This window comes from Aulostomus chinensis, chromosome 7, assembly GCF_037954235.1.
Source record: "Aulostomus chinensis isolate RoL2024-O1b breed Wild chromosome 7, RoL_Achi_v1.0, whole genome shotgun sequence".
In the NCBI taxonomy this organism is placed as follows: Eukaryota; Metazoa; Chordata; class Actinopteri; order Syngnathiformes; family Aulostomidae; genus Aulostomus; species Aulostomus chinensis.
Genome location: NC_141326.1, coordinates 25,673,686 through 25,688,687, shown reverse-complemented (window position 1 = coordinate 25,688,687; position 15,002 = coordinate 25,673,686). Strand labels below are relative to the sequence as shown.

The following is a 15,002-nucleotide window of genomic DNA, read 5'->3' as shown; positions in this document are numbered from 1 at the left end:
TTAAAATCATATTAAAAGTGGAAGTGTGGATGAATTTCCTTTACTGCAAATATACAATGTAGATATGTATATTTATTAGGTTAAACATATTTGGTCAATCATATATATGTTCAACTCTAAAACAATTTATGTGTACGCTAGATGAACTTTTAAAAGGACACTTTAAAATAAAAATAACGGGTGCAGAGTGAATGCAATGACCAGGAACTATGAGAGAGCCGGTTTGCATCAAATTAGAAGTGCTTTTGTTTCCGCCACACACACCACATGCTGTTTGATGACATGAGGCGACGAGTCTTCCTTCTCTGACTTGTTGCAGGGAAATCTTTTTGCATTTCCCAATTCTGGGAACAAAAATGACATGTCCCACCTTGCAATGCTTTCACAGACGAACTGTGGAGGACAGGGACATAGTGAAGTTGGGACTAGTTGCGCTACACATGGATGAAAACACTCTGTTCTTTTACAGACAAAAATCCCAAACTGCCTTTTCTTCCTGGTGAACATAAAATATACGGCGAGGGAGAGCCCACATTCAAAAATGCTAGGATTATCCTGCGAGTCAGAGATGGTCGATGTGGTGTGCGACTAACTGTAGTCACTGGCGATGAGGAACAATCTCATTTCAATTTCTTTTTTTTTTTTGGAAAAAGCCTATTGAGCTGTAACTCTCTACATAATGAGCCGGACATACATGCAGCAGAATGATTCGGTGAGTCAATATTCCATTAACAGTGCAGCTGCATCCTGACGCACACTGTCAGACACAGTCGTCGTGAAGTCACCGTTGCCAACTTCATTTGCACACTGATATTCAAGTAACACTTTGAGGAAAAGTTGGATATGAATTTCAAAAAAGTCAGTTTGAGCAGCTACTGCAAAACATGAATAAATAAAGAAATAAATAAACAATATGCATCCCTGGGCTGAGAAGCTAGTAAGAAGGGATGCACGACAATATTCACAGACAATTGTCATTCCTTACAAACATATTGTGTGGGGAAAACACATTTGATCACAATGTTAACGTGTATTTCAGGATCCAAAAAAATGTAATCACATTATAAAGCTTGCCTTGGAAAACCAGTTGGACTAGATATCAGAAAAATAAAAATAAAAAGGAATATCGTGCATCCCTACCTGTGAGCACAAAATGTGCAGCGGCAAGCTTCTACACAATAAAAACCATCCAGCAAATACAGTCCAGTGACATTCAGAGCAGCCCGGCAAAGAACACTATGATAAAGCTTTATTTTCTGAGGGGGAAAGGGAAGAGATGGAGGGTAAAGCAATCATTCAATTTCATACATCTCCTCAAGAGAGCATGCTGGTCAGATGTGTATTTCTCCATAAATAATGTGCTGCCAGGACTTCAGATTTGTCATTTTTCTACGGCTACAACACCGTAACTGCTGGTCCAATACACCTACACAATAGAAACAACCAATTCCAGGTCTAGAGGGACCAAGACAACAATTGCTTCAATAGCACCGTTTTTTTCTGAGATTGCCTCGGTGTAAATGATCCTCATGGGTACGGTAGTGATGACACAACACAAAACCCTTCACGGTCCCGTTGGCGAACTACCTGACATGTACCAGAACACGGAGGAGAAACACACCTCAGGAAGCTGCTTCAACACGTGTTTTAAGGTGCGTTTCTCCATTAATAATAAAACATTGCTTTTTTTAAAAAGGATGTTGCCCAAAGCTTCTTTACTCATTAGATCAAAATGAAAACCCGCGCTTTGATGTCTGAATCTTGCTCTTTAGCTTCACTAAATAGCTTTCAACCGTGCCTCTCTTTTTATTCTCTTATTACTTTCAAACAGGATTTATACCAAAAAAAAAACCCACAAGATGGTATTTATCACCTTTCCCTCCTCCCTGCCTTCGCTGCTCAATCTCCATACGGTTAACAAATTCAGCTCACGCACCAGGTTTCAGCAGGAGCAGAAAACACTGATGATTCACTGCACCACTCACACAACCATTTGCCAACGCAAGCAAACACAAAGACGGAAGAACAGTGGTATCACTCCTCCCCGAGGCTGGAGCCCTGATGAACTCCACACCACAGCCCCAAGCATTACCGCACTCAGTACATCACGGTTGCAGTACTTCAACATTTGCGCCGTTAACCCTGACACAGGCTGAACCTCTCATGATGTTCAAATTACTATTATCTATGCATTACTTGCAACCGTCAGAACATATTGTACCTATCACATAAATGCAGCGCTTTTATACACTCGTGCTTGGCCTCATTTACAAATCTAAAGGGTGTGGATGGATATTCCTGACTGCTGACCAGTGAGATTAAATCAAACAATCACTTTGAAGAGGTACATGTTAGGCAAATTAGAACTGTGTTTCATACATGTTATTGGAAACAAACACAGAAGACGAAAACCATAAATCTAAGGCCAAACTGACAGGCTTTACCACTCTTGACTAATACAACCAGAATACGCACGCACGCACACACTTTTCAACTATATTGAGTGTTAAAACTATAATTATCAGAACACAAACATTCAACACAACTAAAAACATGCTTCTGGTTGAGTTTTTATTGCTCACGTATATTAAGAGCAACTGTTGTTATCCAACATCAATCAATCAGTTAAAAAGTAAATTCATTAATCGCATCTGTTCTAATGTGCGTCTCAGCTCATTATGTGATATCTAACTGATTAATGGATGGTGGGGACCCCAAAACGTTCTCTTAAAACCCACCTGGGGGTCCTAATAATTTGATATTGGGTCCAACGTAATTTCCAAATAACAGGAAGTGGAAATGAGCCGCAAACCTGTCGTCCCTGATTCTCACTCACACTCATCTGTGAGTAACACTGTTCCTTTGCATTTATAAGTAGAACCCAACTGCATTTCATTAGCTTTGCATCTTAGAGCAATGGCAACATATAATGCGATCTTAACCAATTGAAGGAGAGCAAAGGAAACAGTGATAAATGTTCATGTTGGCAGGCATCAAAATATGCCCCCAAAATCCTCTCTAGTAACATCTGAGGCAAATTAAAATACCCGACAGTCGTGTCAGTCGGCAAAGGATAACCGAAGCTTTTTTGAGCTGTAACAATGTGCCAGGACGTGCTCCAGAAACACTTTTCAAAATCAGCAGTTTATGAACAGACCATCACAATTTAATAATTAGCCAATTAAAATGAGGATGAGAGGATGACCCAGATCTTTCAACGCACTCAAATATCTGCCACCTGGCCAGAAAAACGAACGGAGGCGATCCGGTGGAGTTCAAGCTGACCTCCCAGTGCGAGGGCCAGACTGGTTCCACAACGCTTGACTAATCTACAGACACAGCTCATTGTTAAATAAATGCACTGTTTCAGGGCCTTTTTGATGTGGCACCCACTACCCAGGATGGAAAGTGCCCAGCTCTATTCCAGAAATGGTGCGGCAGTCTTCAAGTTTTTGTTCAAGGAAGAACCGGAACAAATATGATTCACAGGTATCCTGTCGAGCTCCAAGTATAAACCGGTCAAGCAGGCATATTAATCAATACATTTTGCATTGTATTTATATCGGCCAATAGGGACCAACATATCGCAGTGAAACAATGTCAAAGGAGATCTGATGGAATTCAGGATATCAGCATTACACAATTTCTCCACCAACTCATAATATTACACACTCAAATTCCATCTTGGCCACACACAGAGAAAATGTAATAAATCTGGATCGAGACTGTTTGCACTATATGTTTATGCTGTAGGAGATAACAGCCAGTTTTCAAGTGAATGAATTTTTGTAACGCCTCAAACACCGATACCAGAATAAAAACACCCTCCGTCTCATGTCTCCCGTGAAGCTAACAGTGCAGGTGAGGGAGATGAAAGCAGCACCCGTCAGTCCTCTGGAGCTCTGTGTCAACCAACTAAATCATGGCCGGTTTCTCTCATTGATCTGTACCCTCCTCACCCTCACACTTGGTTTCACCTGGAAATGTGTCACATTACAAGAGATACAAGGCAGACACTACCTGCAACTTCACCGCAACTGGGTCTGCAGTGGAAAATGGTGTTACATCATATGGTAGCAGTGGAAATAAATAAACACTGGCACTTGTTTGCACCTGGACTGATGGAGCAGATGTGATTAACAGACAGAATGAGGAGAAATGGATAAATGCACAGGCAGAAATACAGAACAGGCCAAGCTGCAAAAAAAGGAAAGCAGTGAACTACAGAAGATGCAAAGCTCAACTGGCATGGGCAGCGTCCCTCTTGCCCCAGCACTGCCTGAACGGGGCTAGAGGGACTCGAGGCAACAAGACGACAGCAGCTCTACCCAGGCTGACCGTGGAAAGATTCTGGCAGTTCCTGACCAGACTTCAGCAAGGTCTTGAGGAGGCGAAGGTGGTAAGGGCAGTGGAGCAGGTGTTGGGCCGTGGCCCCATCCACAGCCGGAGGAGCAAACCCCAGCAGGGCCTGCTCAGCGGGCAGCCCCCCCAGCAGATGGACTACACGGTGCTCGTCTGAGGGTTCTAAGGAACAAGAGGCAGAGCAAGGAGAGAGGAAGAGACACAGAGTACAGTGGAGCAAGAGAACAGGAGGAGTGATAGGAGCTGTATATGCACAGAGCTAGAAGGGAGAAGTGTGTTGGAAGGACTGTGTTTGTAGAACAGGGAGACGGAGCTGGGACATTAATCATGTCAGACTTCCTTTGAGACATGCAGTTGACTGTTACCACAGCTGTAGTTGGCGGTCACATATTATAGTTGAAAACTACGCTTCAACATTTACCTGAAAAGTTCACCCTCGGTCAAATAGTGGACAGTAAGCAACAATTAAATCGATCGATCGCCCGCAGCAGAAACTGCGAGGCCCGAAATACACGGCTTCGTCCGTGATGTGTGACATCATACATACCGTCGGCGAAGGCTGTCACGGTCAGTAATCATTGTAATTTTATTGACATGGACCACATTAGCTGAGTGACATCCAGGACAGAATTCACCTCTTTGGGGTCTATTTGTCACCAATGAGCATGTGATGCCCGCAGACCCTCCGTTCATTCAAGATGACTGCATCGCTATAGAAACGGCTGCAAGACGGAGCCAGCCAGTGAGGTCACGCATCACGGACAGACCCGGGGTATCTCAACGTGCCCCCCCCCCCCCCCTTCCATTAAGAGAGAAGCTGTTTCATCATCAACTGTGCAGACATTGATTATTTAAATCTCTGTCAGAGTCGGCATACCATGAGCTCTAAAGCTAAATTACATCATGATGTTTAGTATCGACGTATCGTTGGAGTTGTAAAGAATTTGGTCAGCTTTTAGTCACTTCCGTGCTAGTGAGGTGTTCTACCGATGGAACATCAAGCAGCAGATAAAGATTGTGTCTGCACAAAAGGAAAAGTCACAGGATCACCTAAGTTATGAAAATGTCCTGAGGGGAATGTGTATGAGTGAACCCATTTAGAAGTCTATGTGTCAGTTGTGGGTAAATGTCACTCACCAACACAAATGTCACCCGGGTACGTTAGGATTCAGCCTCTGGGGCACACAAGTGTTTGTACAAAAGTTCATAACAATCTATTCAACAGATGTGATGTTCAATAGACATTTCACTGTGAACCCAAGTGGCTATTTATCTCCAGAGCAATACAGCAGCGACGGATACATACATGTGAAGAACACACTTCCCTTTCAATCCTGTTGATTGTTTGACTTAAAATGTTACTGAGAACAAGGCCGAGTGAGCAGGACAATACTGACTGCACTTCTCTTCATGCATTAAAATTGATTGAATGCTAATGTCCTCGTTCTTTGGAGAGCTAGTAAATTGATTCTTAATGGATAATACATTCATGCAGTACATGGCTTTTTATACGCGCTAGCAGAAAGAAAAAAAAAAAAGTAATAAGACCATCTGATTCCAGGCTTTGCTCTAATCAACGTCATTGTTCGTGAAAATGTGACCGGACAGATTTACAACTCGCTCTGAAAGAAAAAATATTAAAGATAATGTTCTGAAAATGAAAGGCTCTTCACAGCTAAATGCCCTGTTAGAACTCCACCAGACTTCCACAAACAAAACTATGAGTTCTCTCTCCCTCCCTCTCTCTCTCTCGTGATTCTCTGTTAAACTGGTGAAGATTTTCAAACAAGCAGCTAACCTGTAAATGCAGTAACATAATTCGGAGCTGAAAACGTGGATTGTTTTTTTTTGTTGTTGTTTTTTTATTATATGATTGTGATTTTGAATACTTGCTCATCTGCTCTCCGCTGTACAAAAATAGCAAAGGTTTATTTATTAAACAAAGACCAATCTGAAACAAAGCACGAAGCCTCCACACACAGAGAGTTCTCCAGTCCAAACTGGGCATAACTGTGGTTCTTGGGTTTTCCTAACACTTGTCAACATTGTATCAGGTTTCTGAGCTACACCGACTCTGCTCGTCATCCAGAATCAACACGACATGATCCTCGGGTCAGGGTGACATGTATTTCCTCTTGTGAAGTATAGCCAGCACTCATCGCACCACCATCCCAGGCAGTAGCGGGCCGGTTCTGAACAACTGATCTAAACAGGAGAACCACTCAAGTCACGTCAGTATTTTCGACCGCAACTTCCAAATACTTCAATCTTGCATGAGTGATCTCATCCATGAATATTCTCTCCACACAGTGACACAGACTGAGTGTGACTGCACTGCAGCTTTAGAATTAATTTAAAGAACTTTGATAAGAACTCACGATTGAGTCATTAAATTCTTCAAGCTGCTGTAAAAAAACAACAACAACACAACTTTGCATTGATCTAGTTAGTAACAGAAATTTGCAGTTTTCACCATACAGGCCGAGTCATGTTAGAGGACTACTTCACGCGTTATTACTGGAGAATCGGTCTCACAGCAGACAGTTAGCATCAACGGTTTGGCTTTACTGACTTATTCTGTGACCATAAAAAAAAGCACTATTCAGTGGTGTTTTGATGAAGAAGGGTTTAGTTTTTTGTTCCTTTTTTTTAAAAAGAAAAGTATACTCAACTAATTTGATGAAATCTAACAATGCAAACACAGTACAAATGCATTTTTGGGCATTATCAATAATCCATTAAGCAACCAAAACTCACCACGCCTTCATTTTGGGTAGAGGTAAAATAAATAAATCAGTGAGAGCCAAAAACAGCAAATTAATGAGTTTCCTAAAACCACAACACAACCATTGAACTCCTGACACATTTTTATTACAAAGGTGGCTGAAATGGCAGAAGAAAAGTTTTCAATAATTGGCTGGACTGCGGCTCACATACAGTTACAACTTTTTAAAAACACCAAAAATGGAAAATTTAAAGATAAATGATTTAAAATATTGAAAAAAAAAAAAAAGTGCAAGTGAGAATATGTTACGTGTTCACAAGTGACCTCAGAGTGCAAATATATCTAGGAAAGGAGATATATTTTGGCACACACAACCATCCCATGGAGTGACAGCAGATCAGAGGCCAATTAAAGGTGCAGGCAGAGCGGTTTGGTGTTAGAGGTGAGGGCCGAAAAACAACACACAAGTACAACGAACACCGAGATTGTGGGGTGAACAGAAACTCTCTTGGAAAAAAAGAAAAAAAAATCTTAAAATTAACAAAGCCAAACGGCAACCCCTCAAAAAAGAAAATATGTTTTCCCACCAAAAAAAAAAAAAAAAAAAGGATCATGCAAGATAACAGGAAAAATGGAGGAGTGTCGAACATAAACGAATAAAAGCAGACATACCATTAGTCGGATGCCTGGCAAACGACACAGAAAATCTCTTTACTGCCGGCATAGAGAACAGCTCTGAGGAGATAAGAGAAGTAACTGGTATTACTGGGACTGCTGGTACCTGTGTCTGTCTGTTTGCCTGTTTTATGTGTGGATGAGGGAATAGAAGACACGGGGAAAAAGAGAGAGAGAGAGAGAGGGAGGGAGAGAGAGTTTGCACGTTGATTTATCAACGACTACCAACAAACATGCAGAAGGGCATCACTGAATAAACAGATCAGAGGAGGTGAGTGGGGATGTTGTGGAGTAGATGAAGTTACGATGGAGATTTTGGCTGAAAAATTAACATGCAGACGGAATGACTGCTCTGCTACAGTAAACAACTTGAGAACCGCTACTGGCTACTGAGATCTTTGTATTTCTTAAAGAAACAGTTCAGTATTTTTGGAAACAACATATTGATTTTCTAGATGAGGAAATCCATACCACTCTTGTCTGTATGGTGGATCTTACAGTCTGCCAGAGGTCGGTTAGCTTAGCTTAGCACAAAAGCTGGAAAAAGGGCAGCTTTAGAAAAGAAAACACAATCCCCCCTCCATCACCTCCAAACCTCACTAGCTAACATGTGATTTGTGCAGGCTGTTGTTGTGCCTGACTATCTCTTGGCTGGGCAAAGCAACTTCCTGGAATCACTGTCAGTTGCCAAGCAGCAAGAGGACATTCTGGGAACATAAAACATAGGGAAACTACAAATGTTGGTATAAATGATACAAAGGAAGTAAAACATGGGAATTACTGTTAGATCTGAACAACCAGTCCAGCTGTTTCCCCCTCATACATGAGCAATATGTTTTTCTATGTGGGAAAGAAGAATATGAAATATACCCAAAAATTATGTACTATTTCTTTCACAAACACTCTACCTGTTGTGATGTGGAGGTGGAGCTTTGGGAGAAAAAAAAATCAGAAACATTATCAACCACAATGAAACTGTGGATAAAAAGAAAAGGCGCTCATACGACTCTTAGCAGTATACTCGTCCCCAGCAAAGCAGCTTTCTCAGGTCTGAATTCAAACCTGGATTGTGTTTGTATCCCTTACGGAACTGCACTGTCGTCTGTCTGAACCTCATCTTCCACATAACATGATGCAACACAGCTGAGAGAGAAAAGCATGCTCCCGGCAGTGTCTAGCCTTTCAGTAAGAGTGACACCCAGTGGACAGAGTGAACAACAAAGTGCTACAAATCCACAGTGGGGGTGCTAATATGCATTCATATGATAGGAAGAAATATCTGCTGCTAACGTACATAGAATGCTTCAGATTTGTCCTTGGGAAGGACTGAACAAACTTGAGAGACGAAACAGCAGTGGGCACAAGAATGATATCCAACCCAGAAGTTCTACACCATCGAACCAGCTTGACTGTACATGTAGGTATCATATACATTAAGACAAATACAACCAGGAATTATCTGAAGATGAAAATATGAAAAAAAAAATTTTTTTATAGATATGTATAATAACAGCCGGAGCTTTTTAATGACAAGAAAAGCAAAAAAAATTTGATTTTTTTTTTTTTTTAAAGCCAGACTTATGGCTTCTATAAAACAAAAACCAACAAAAAAAAAAAACTTTACTGAGAGTTATAAATTTTAATTCCTTAAGAGACGATATATAGTTTGTACGGAAACATGCACAGAGAGAATATTTTTAACTCTTTGAAAACAAGCAGACAGAAATGTGAAGTGGCCGTGCTGATTTGGAAGAGAGTAATAACGGCAGTACAGCATGCAGTCCAACGGCAGTTTGCATGTTCAGCCTCCACTGCACAGACAAACGCTCTGCTGTCAATTCAGTGCCATTATCATGCACACTGAAATAAATCACTCAAATAGATGATGCAATTCACTGAAACTGCAACGTTGTTTTTGGAACCAGAGCTTGACAGGGGTGGAAACTTTGGTTGGGAGGGAAAAAAAAGATAAACCCCAATGTCCCAAAAATCAACATATCCAATGCTTAGGAAGAGACAGTAGAAAAAAAAGAAGCAGCCAGAGAATTTTCAAACCTTTTTGAAAAGGACAGAGATGAAAATACCCGCCCTGTGAAGGAAGGAAGAGAGACAGCGACGTGAACATACCGAACATGCCAATCTGGCAAGGAAGACTGCCAGGGGACAGGGGTGGTTTTCGGAGGTGATGATGGTGTGTGCGGACGTAGTCCCGCAGGTTGGGGGCGCTACAGGACACCCCGAGTGCAGAGGCACTGAAGAGGCCAGAGCAGAGCGAGCCTGTGTGAGGAGGAGCCAGGGGGGAGGTGTGCAGGGTGAGGGGATGGATGGAACGGGTGGGGAGGGAGTGGAGGTGTGAAGGGTGCGTATTAGTTTATATGACACACCATGCCATTATTATTCAAAACAAACAGCTGCTGTGGGTAGTTTTTGGCATCAGTGACATCTCAAATAATGAAAACTAACGAAAAATCAGGTGATTCTCTAATTTCAAAACGTGAAAATCCTCGACAGGCTTTAGAACCGAGAAGGACGTCATAGACAATTTGAAGACAAATCTGCTGTTTGGTCCTAGAAATGATGACATGCAATCTACAAGGTTTTCACAACAATGGCCACATCTTTAAGAGCTGAGTATGTTTATGTGGGTGCATCCGTGCACACGTGTAAAGAAAAAAAAAAAGAGTGCGTGCAGTTTTGTTTGTAAGCAAAATGCGGAAGGGGCGTGACAAAGACGCCAAGTGTGAAAGGGGGATTTTTGCAAAGCCCTCTACTGGTGTATAAACCCTCTGAAATTACATTTGATTGTGTAAGTCTCATATTTCCAATCTTCTTTTTCAAAACACTAGAGTTTGTATGCTGCAGACAAGAAAAGATTTTGTCCTTGGACCTGCAGAGAGAGAGAGAAAGAGAGAACAAACCAACCTAAATCGTATCAGTGTTGTCTGCACCTCATGGCTTTGTTCTATAAACAGTATGAAGTTGCACTACCAGAGGTCGTCCCGGACACATGCTCCTCTCAGCTGTGACCTGTGCAGTGTTGTTGGTAATGCACAGGGAGGGATCTCTCAACAGTTTCGCTCTTAGTATACATTAAATGATAAACATGATTGGAGAATACCCAGCGGCTTGAGATGCAGAGCACAGATCTAACTGGCTGCTTTCAGAATTGTGAGAATCAAGTCCTGAGTGACAAGATTAATGCATGCAGTGACAAATACTGTAGCACTGGCAGTGCAAAGCTTTCTCACTTTCAAGTTAGCATGATGTTAGGAGTTAAAGGCATTTGGGAAGAAGATAAAGAGTGCTTTAAGGGTACTCCCTATGAGGGAGCTGTTACGTCAGGAGCCATGTGTGGTTCGTAAAGTTTTCAGATTCATTGAATTTAAAATTTTGTGCTTGATAGTTAAGTTCAAGAAAAGTACACCAACATCTTCTACAGGTCCAGTTGCTGTGTGGGAGCACTAAACTGTGTACCAGTTCAAGACAACAAACCACATGGAGCACTTAATAAATAAGATTTTTCAACATTTTGTTATTAGAAACTCAGCAGCAAAAAGCAACGAATAAAATCAGTATTAAGATTATTTTCCTGCTTTTTAAAGTTGGCCTTGACATTATCCAGTATAATGGATGATATTGCTTACATTAACAGGTTCATACTTGAACAAATCTGTAAAGTAAGTCCCAATTTTTGGAAAACTGTTGTACAAAAACAGTACAACATGAATATATAAATTGTATCTTGTATGGAATTGGTACACATTCAATATCTAATAAGCTTGGCTGTTGTCATTGAAGTACATTTTCTGATATTTGGTTTGTTGCTTGCAGTGACCACAGAAAACAGAAATAGCAACACCAGGACTATGTTCCATAGATCGTCACATTATCACCTAGAGGGGATATCGGAACATCACTGAACACTATGTGACACCAGAGATCCTGCAGTTGACTGTGAATGCCACTCTCTTCCCTGACCTCTAGCCTACATAGTTTGGAGTCTGATCCTGCTTGGCTGCTGCTCAGCCAAGCTGGGATGAAAGCCATGTGACCGTGTGACCGTCCGAGAGGGGGGGGGGTGATCGGAAAAAAAAGTGAGGAGTAGAAAAATATATGAACAGTTGTGAGGAAGAGATGGAGGAATACAGAAGGGTGGGAGTGTGAGGAGGAAGTCACAGCTGGAGATAAATGTGCTGTGAAGTGAAGTCAGTGTGTCTGCTGGCATGAAATCTCTCACACTCTCTCATCCACACGCTCATCAACAGAAAGCACACACACCAGAGAAGAGGTGCCCACCTAGGCCACTGGTTGGTTTGACCTCGGGAGACTGGCGCGAGCACGAGGGGAAGAGTCGGTGGGATGTGGAGCCTTTGGAGGACTGGGTGGGGGAGGTCTCAGAGAGGACCTGAGTGGGGCCATGGAGACTGGGGTTAAGACTGAAATAGGTGAACTATGAAACCAGGGACCTGATGTCTTCAATAAAACCACAACACTTGGCTTTAAAAGAAAAGAGTCAGGAAAAAGGGCAAGGGTAAAACTGAAGAGAACCTTGAAAGTTGGATATACGTGGAGAAAAAAAAAATCAAAATCTCAAATTAATAACATGGCATCTGCCTGTTGCAAAGCACTAAGTCTACTCTCCAGTACCTCCATGGAGCCAGTCTTGCGGTTGCGAATCATGGGGGACCTTCGCTGGATGTTGATGGGCTCAGAGACAGGAAGTGCCTGGTCGGGTTGGTCCTGTGAGAGGTCCTCCAGACTACCCTGATTGGGCTTCTTGTCTTGGTTCTGGATAACGTTACAGATAATGTGGCCATGGGTAAATATCAGCTCTCAGCCACACTGGTTAGCATTAGCATATCAGCAAAAAATCTTATATTGTGCATTTCTAATTGTCAATATGGCTGTTGTCACATAAAACTAGTGAAGCACAATTAACTCTACTAAACGAGCAAAAAACTAATTTACAAGCAAAGGCACAAGGTGCTCTCCAATCTATTAACGCCTCCTCTATGAAGGAAACAGGCTGCAAGCGTCACATTGCTGCAATGCATTGTTCCGCAGCTAATCTACGCCAAAGAATGTGCCAACACACACACACACACACCATGTACCAGTGTGGTGCAACATAAAAAGTTTATTACAGCGTGTTCATGTGAGCACAAGACAAACATGCCTAGTTAAGTATATTCTTTCAGACACAGTCAGAGGTTCAGATTTTATGTCCTGCAACTATAAACCTGAAAAAAGACACACACACACACACACACACACACACACACACACCTCTGAGGAAGCTGGTCGGAAACCGAAGCCGAGAGGAACGTTTTCCTCATCTTCACATCCTTTGACTCCCGGACTGAAGTGGAGTTCTACATGGAAACGTTCCTCTGAGGAGGGGTCCTGCTTACCAAACACACACACAGACACACAAACAAGAATGGGGACATAAATTATTCTATAAATGACAGTAATGATGACAGAGGAGCAAACACCTGCTACTGCAGTGGTGCAGCAGGTCATAAGGCCGACCTTCTTGTTGTCCTCATACAGCATGATGACTATCTGGGTCATGTAATTAAGTTCAGTCACAGCACTCAGGTAGTCCATAGCCTGTTTCCACTGCTGGTCCTTCTCCTCCTGACATTTATGCACGCACGAATCAAGAAAAGCATACACAAGACATACAAATCAAATCAAATATAGAGTGAAAACACAGAGACATATCACTCACATCAGGTAGATAAAAGCATCTATCATGGCACTGCAAATGTATGAAAAGTGATATTAAAATCAAATAATGTTAAATGCTGTGTTCAACTGTTCTTTTTTTTAAAATTTTCATCAGGAAAAAAAGCTAAGACATTATGGAGTGCTTTAACGGTTTAGAATTTTTTAAATGAAGATTCTTTAGTGTAATTTTTAAGAGTCAGAACATTTCAGTTGCCGAGGTTGACACCAAAGCAGTCTATTTTCGTAAGATTCTCCTGGATATCTGCTGATATGTTCATCATACCCAGTAAAATGTTTTATTATTTATTTCCAACAGGAACATGTAAGTTTTCACAGTATATTAGAATACTGGAATAATGTCTCACTGCTCGGTCCAAATTTAGTAGCAAATTAACATCAGCAGATACAGAGAGGAAACAAAACTGTCAGGGATGATCAAAACAAGCGTACATCCAGCAGTCCTCCGTAGCGGAAGATGCTGAGCAGGGAGTGAACGTGGCTCTCGCTGGTGAAATAAAGGCGTGTGCGGACGTGACGACCAGGAGACATCACTCCCCGAGAATACCTAAACACCAGGAGGCAGGAGATGAAACACAGCTCATTAGTCTAAACAGAACCAGGATCTCTTCAGAAACACAGACTGTGTATACACGTGTGCAGGCTATGCACATGTTACTCTGTTTGTGTGCCTCAGTGACAGTTTGTATTCTCACAGTGGGTGCAGCTTGTTAACAGCCTCGTCCTCGTGTGTCCTCTGCAGGTCCAGCTGGATTTTCTTCATCAGGGGGACACAGTAAGCCTGAGCAATGTCCAGTTTCTCTGCTTTGCTGATACCATACTCCTACATGGCATGGAGGAAGAGGGGAAAAAAAAGAAGTAAAATGTATCCTTTCATTAAAGAATTTCATGAAAAGGTATTTCCTCCCTTTTAAAGAATATATGGTCCAAATTTGTTTCAGAGGCAGTAGCTAATGGACTACCTCGGTCCTGCTCAGCACACTAAGAACACAACTATACAAGGGAATAGTGGGGGAAACTTAAACTAGCTAATAACACATCTCCTTTAACCTGTGGTATGACGATGTCGGCCAGAGCACGGGACAGTCTGAACAGCTCCAGTGTGTCCTCCAGGTCAAGCGATGCATTGTGCTGTGTATCATATTTGATGCAGTCATAGATGTCAGGGATCTTGCTGATGTCGTAGCGCCCGTTCTTCATGCGGAAATCTCGTTCTAGTTTAGACCAGCGCTGCAACATCAGCTCCAGTGTCTCGCTGTGGTAAAGTTGCAGATCTAGGATCAAGTCAAGTTACACTTATTATCGTAAAACAGCACCAGGTCAACAAAGTGTTTCACAATTATATGAATAGGAGGTAAACAGATAGATAATACAAGTAAGGTAGTTCAATAAACGCAAACATTTGCAGTGCATGATTGAATGGTAAATGACACGGAAATTGCTGTTTTAACATCCTGTAAATTCATGATCCATGAAATCAAAATCCTGG

General features: G+C 41.9%; 1 protein-coding gene across 11 annotated transcripts in view; it reads right to left on the bottom strand.

The window, feature by feature from the left end:
• ppip5k1b (diphosphoinositol pentakisphosphate kinase 1b) overlaps window positions 1-15,002 on the bottom strand; it is a 46,075-nt gene that overhangs the window by 8,118 nt on the left and 22,955 nt on the right. For 2 of the 11 annotated variants that reach the window (XM_086209546.1, XM_086209545.1), the window contains exons 19-28: window positions 14,564-14,787; window positions 14,209-14,336; window positions 13,946-14,060; window positions 13,295-13,402; window positions 13,049-13,165; window positions 12,410-12,550; window positions 12,041-12,167; window positions 9,890-10,039; window positions 7,760-7,822; window positions 4,339-4,524 (exon numbers count right to left, since the gene is read on the bottom strand). In XM_086209546.1, coding sequence (XP_086065672.1) covers window positions 4,339-4,524; window positions 7,760-7,822; window positions 9,890-10,039; window positions 12,041-12,167; window positions 12,410-12,550; window positions 13,049-13,165; window positions 13,295-13,402; window positions 13,946-14,060; window positions 14,209-14,336; window positions 14,564-14,787 — 1,359 coding nt within the window. Of the gene's footprint in view, window positions 1-4,338; window positions 4,525-7,759; window positions 7,823-9,889; window positions 10,040-12,040; window positions 12,168-12,409; window positions 12,551-13,048; window positions 13,166-13,294; window positions 13,403-13,945; window positions 14,061-14,208; window positions 14,337-14,563; window positions 14,788-15,002 lie in introns of those variants that run through there. The other 9 variants (XM_086209547.1, XM_086209549.1, XM_086209550.1 and 6 more) reach the window with 9 other exon arrangements.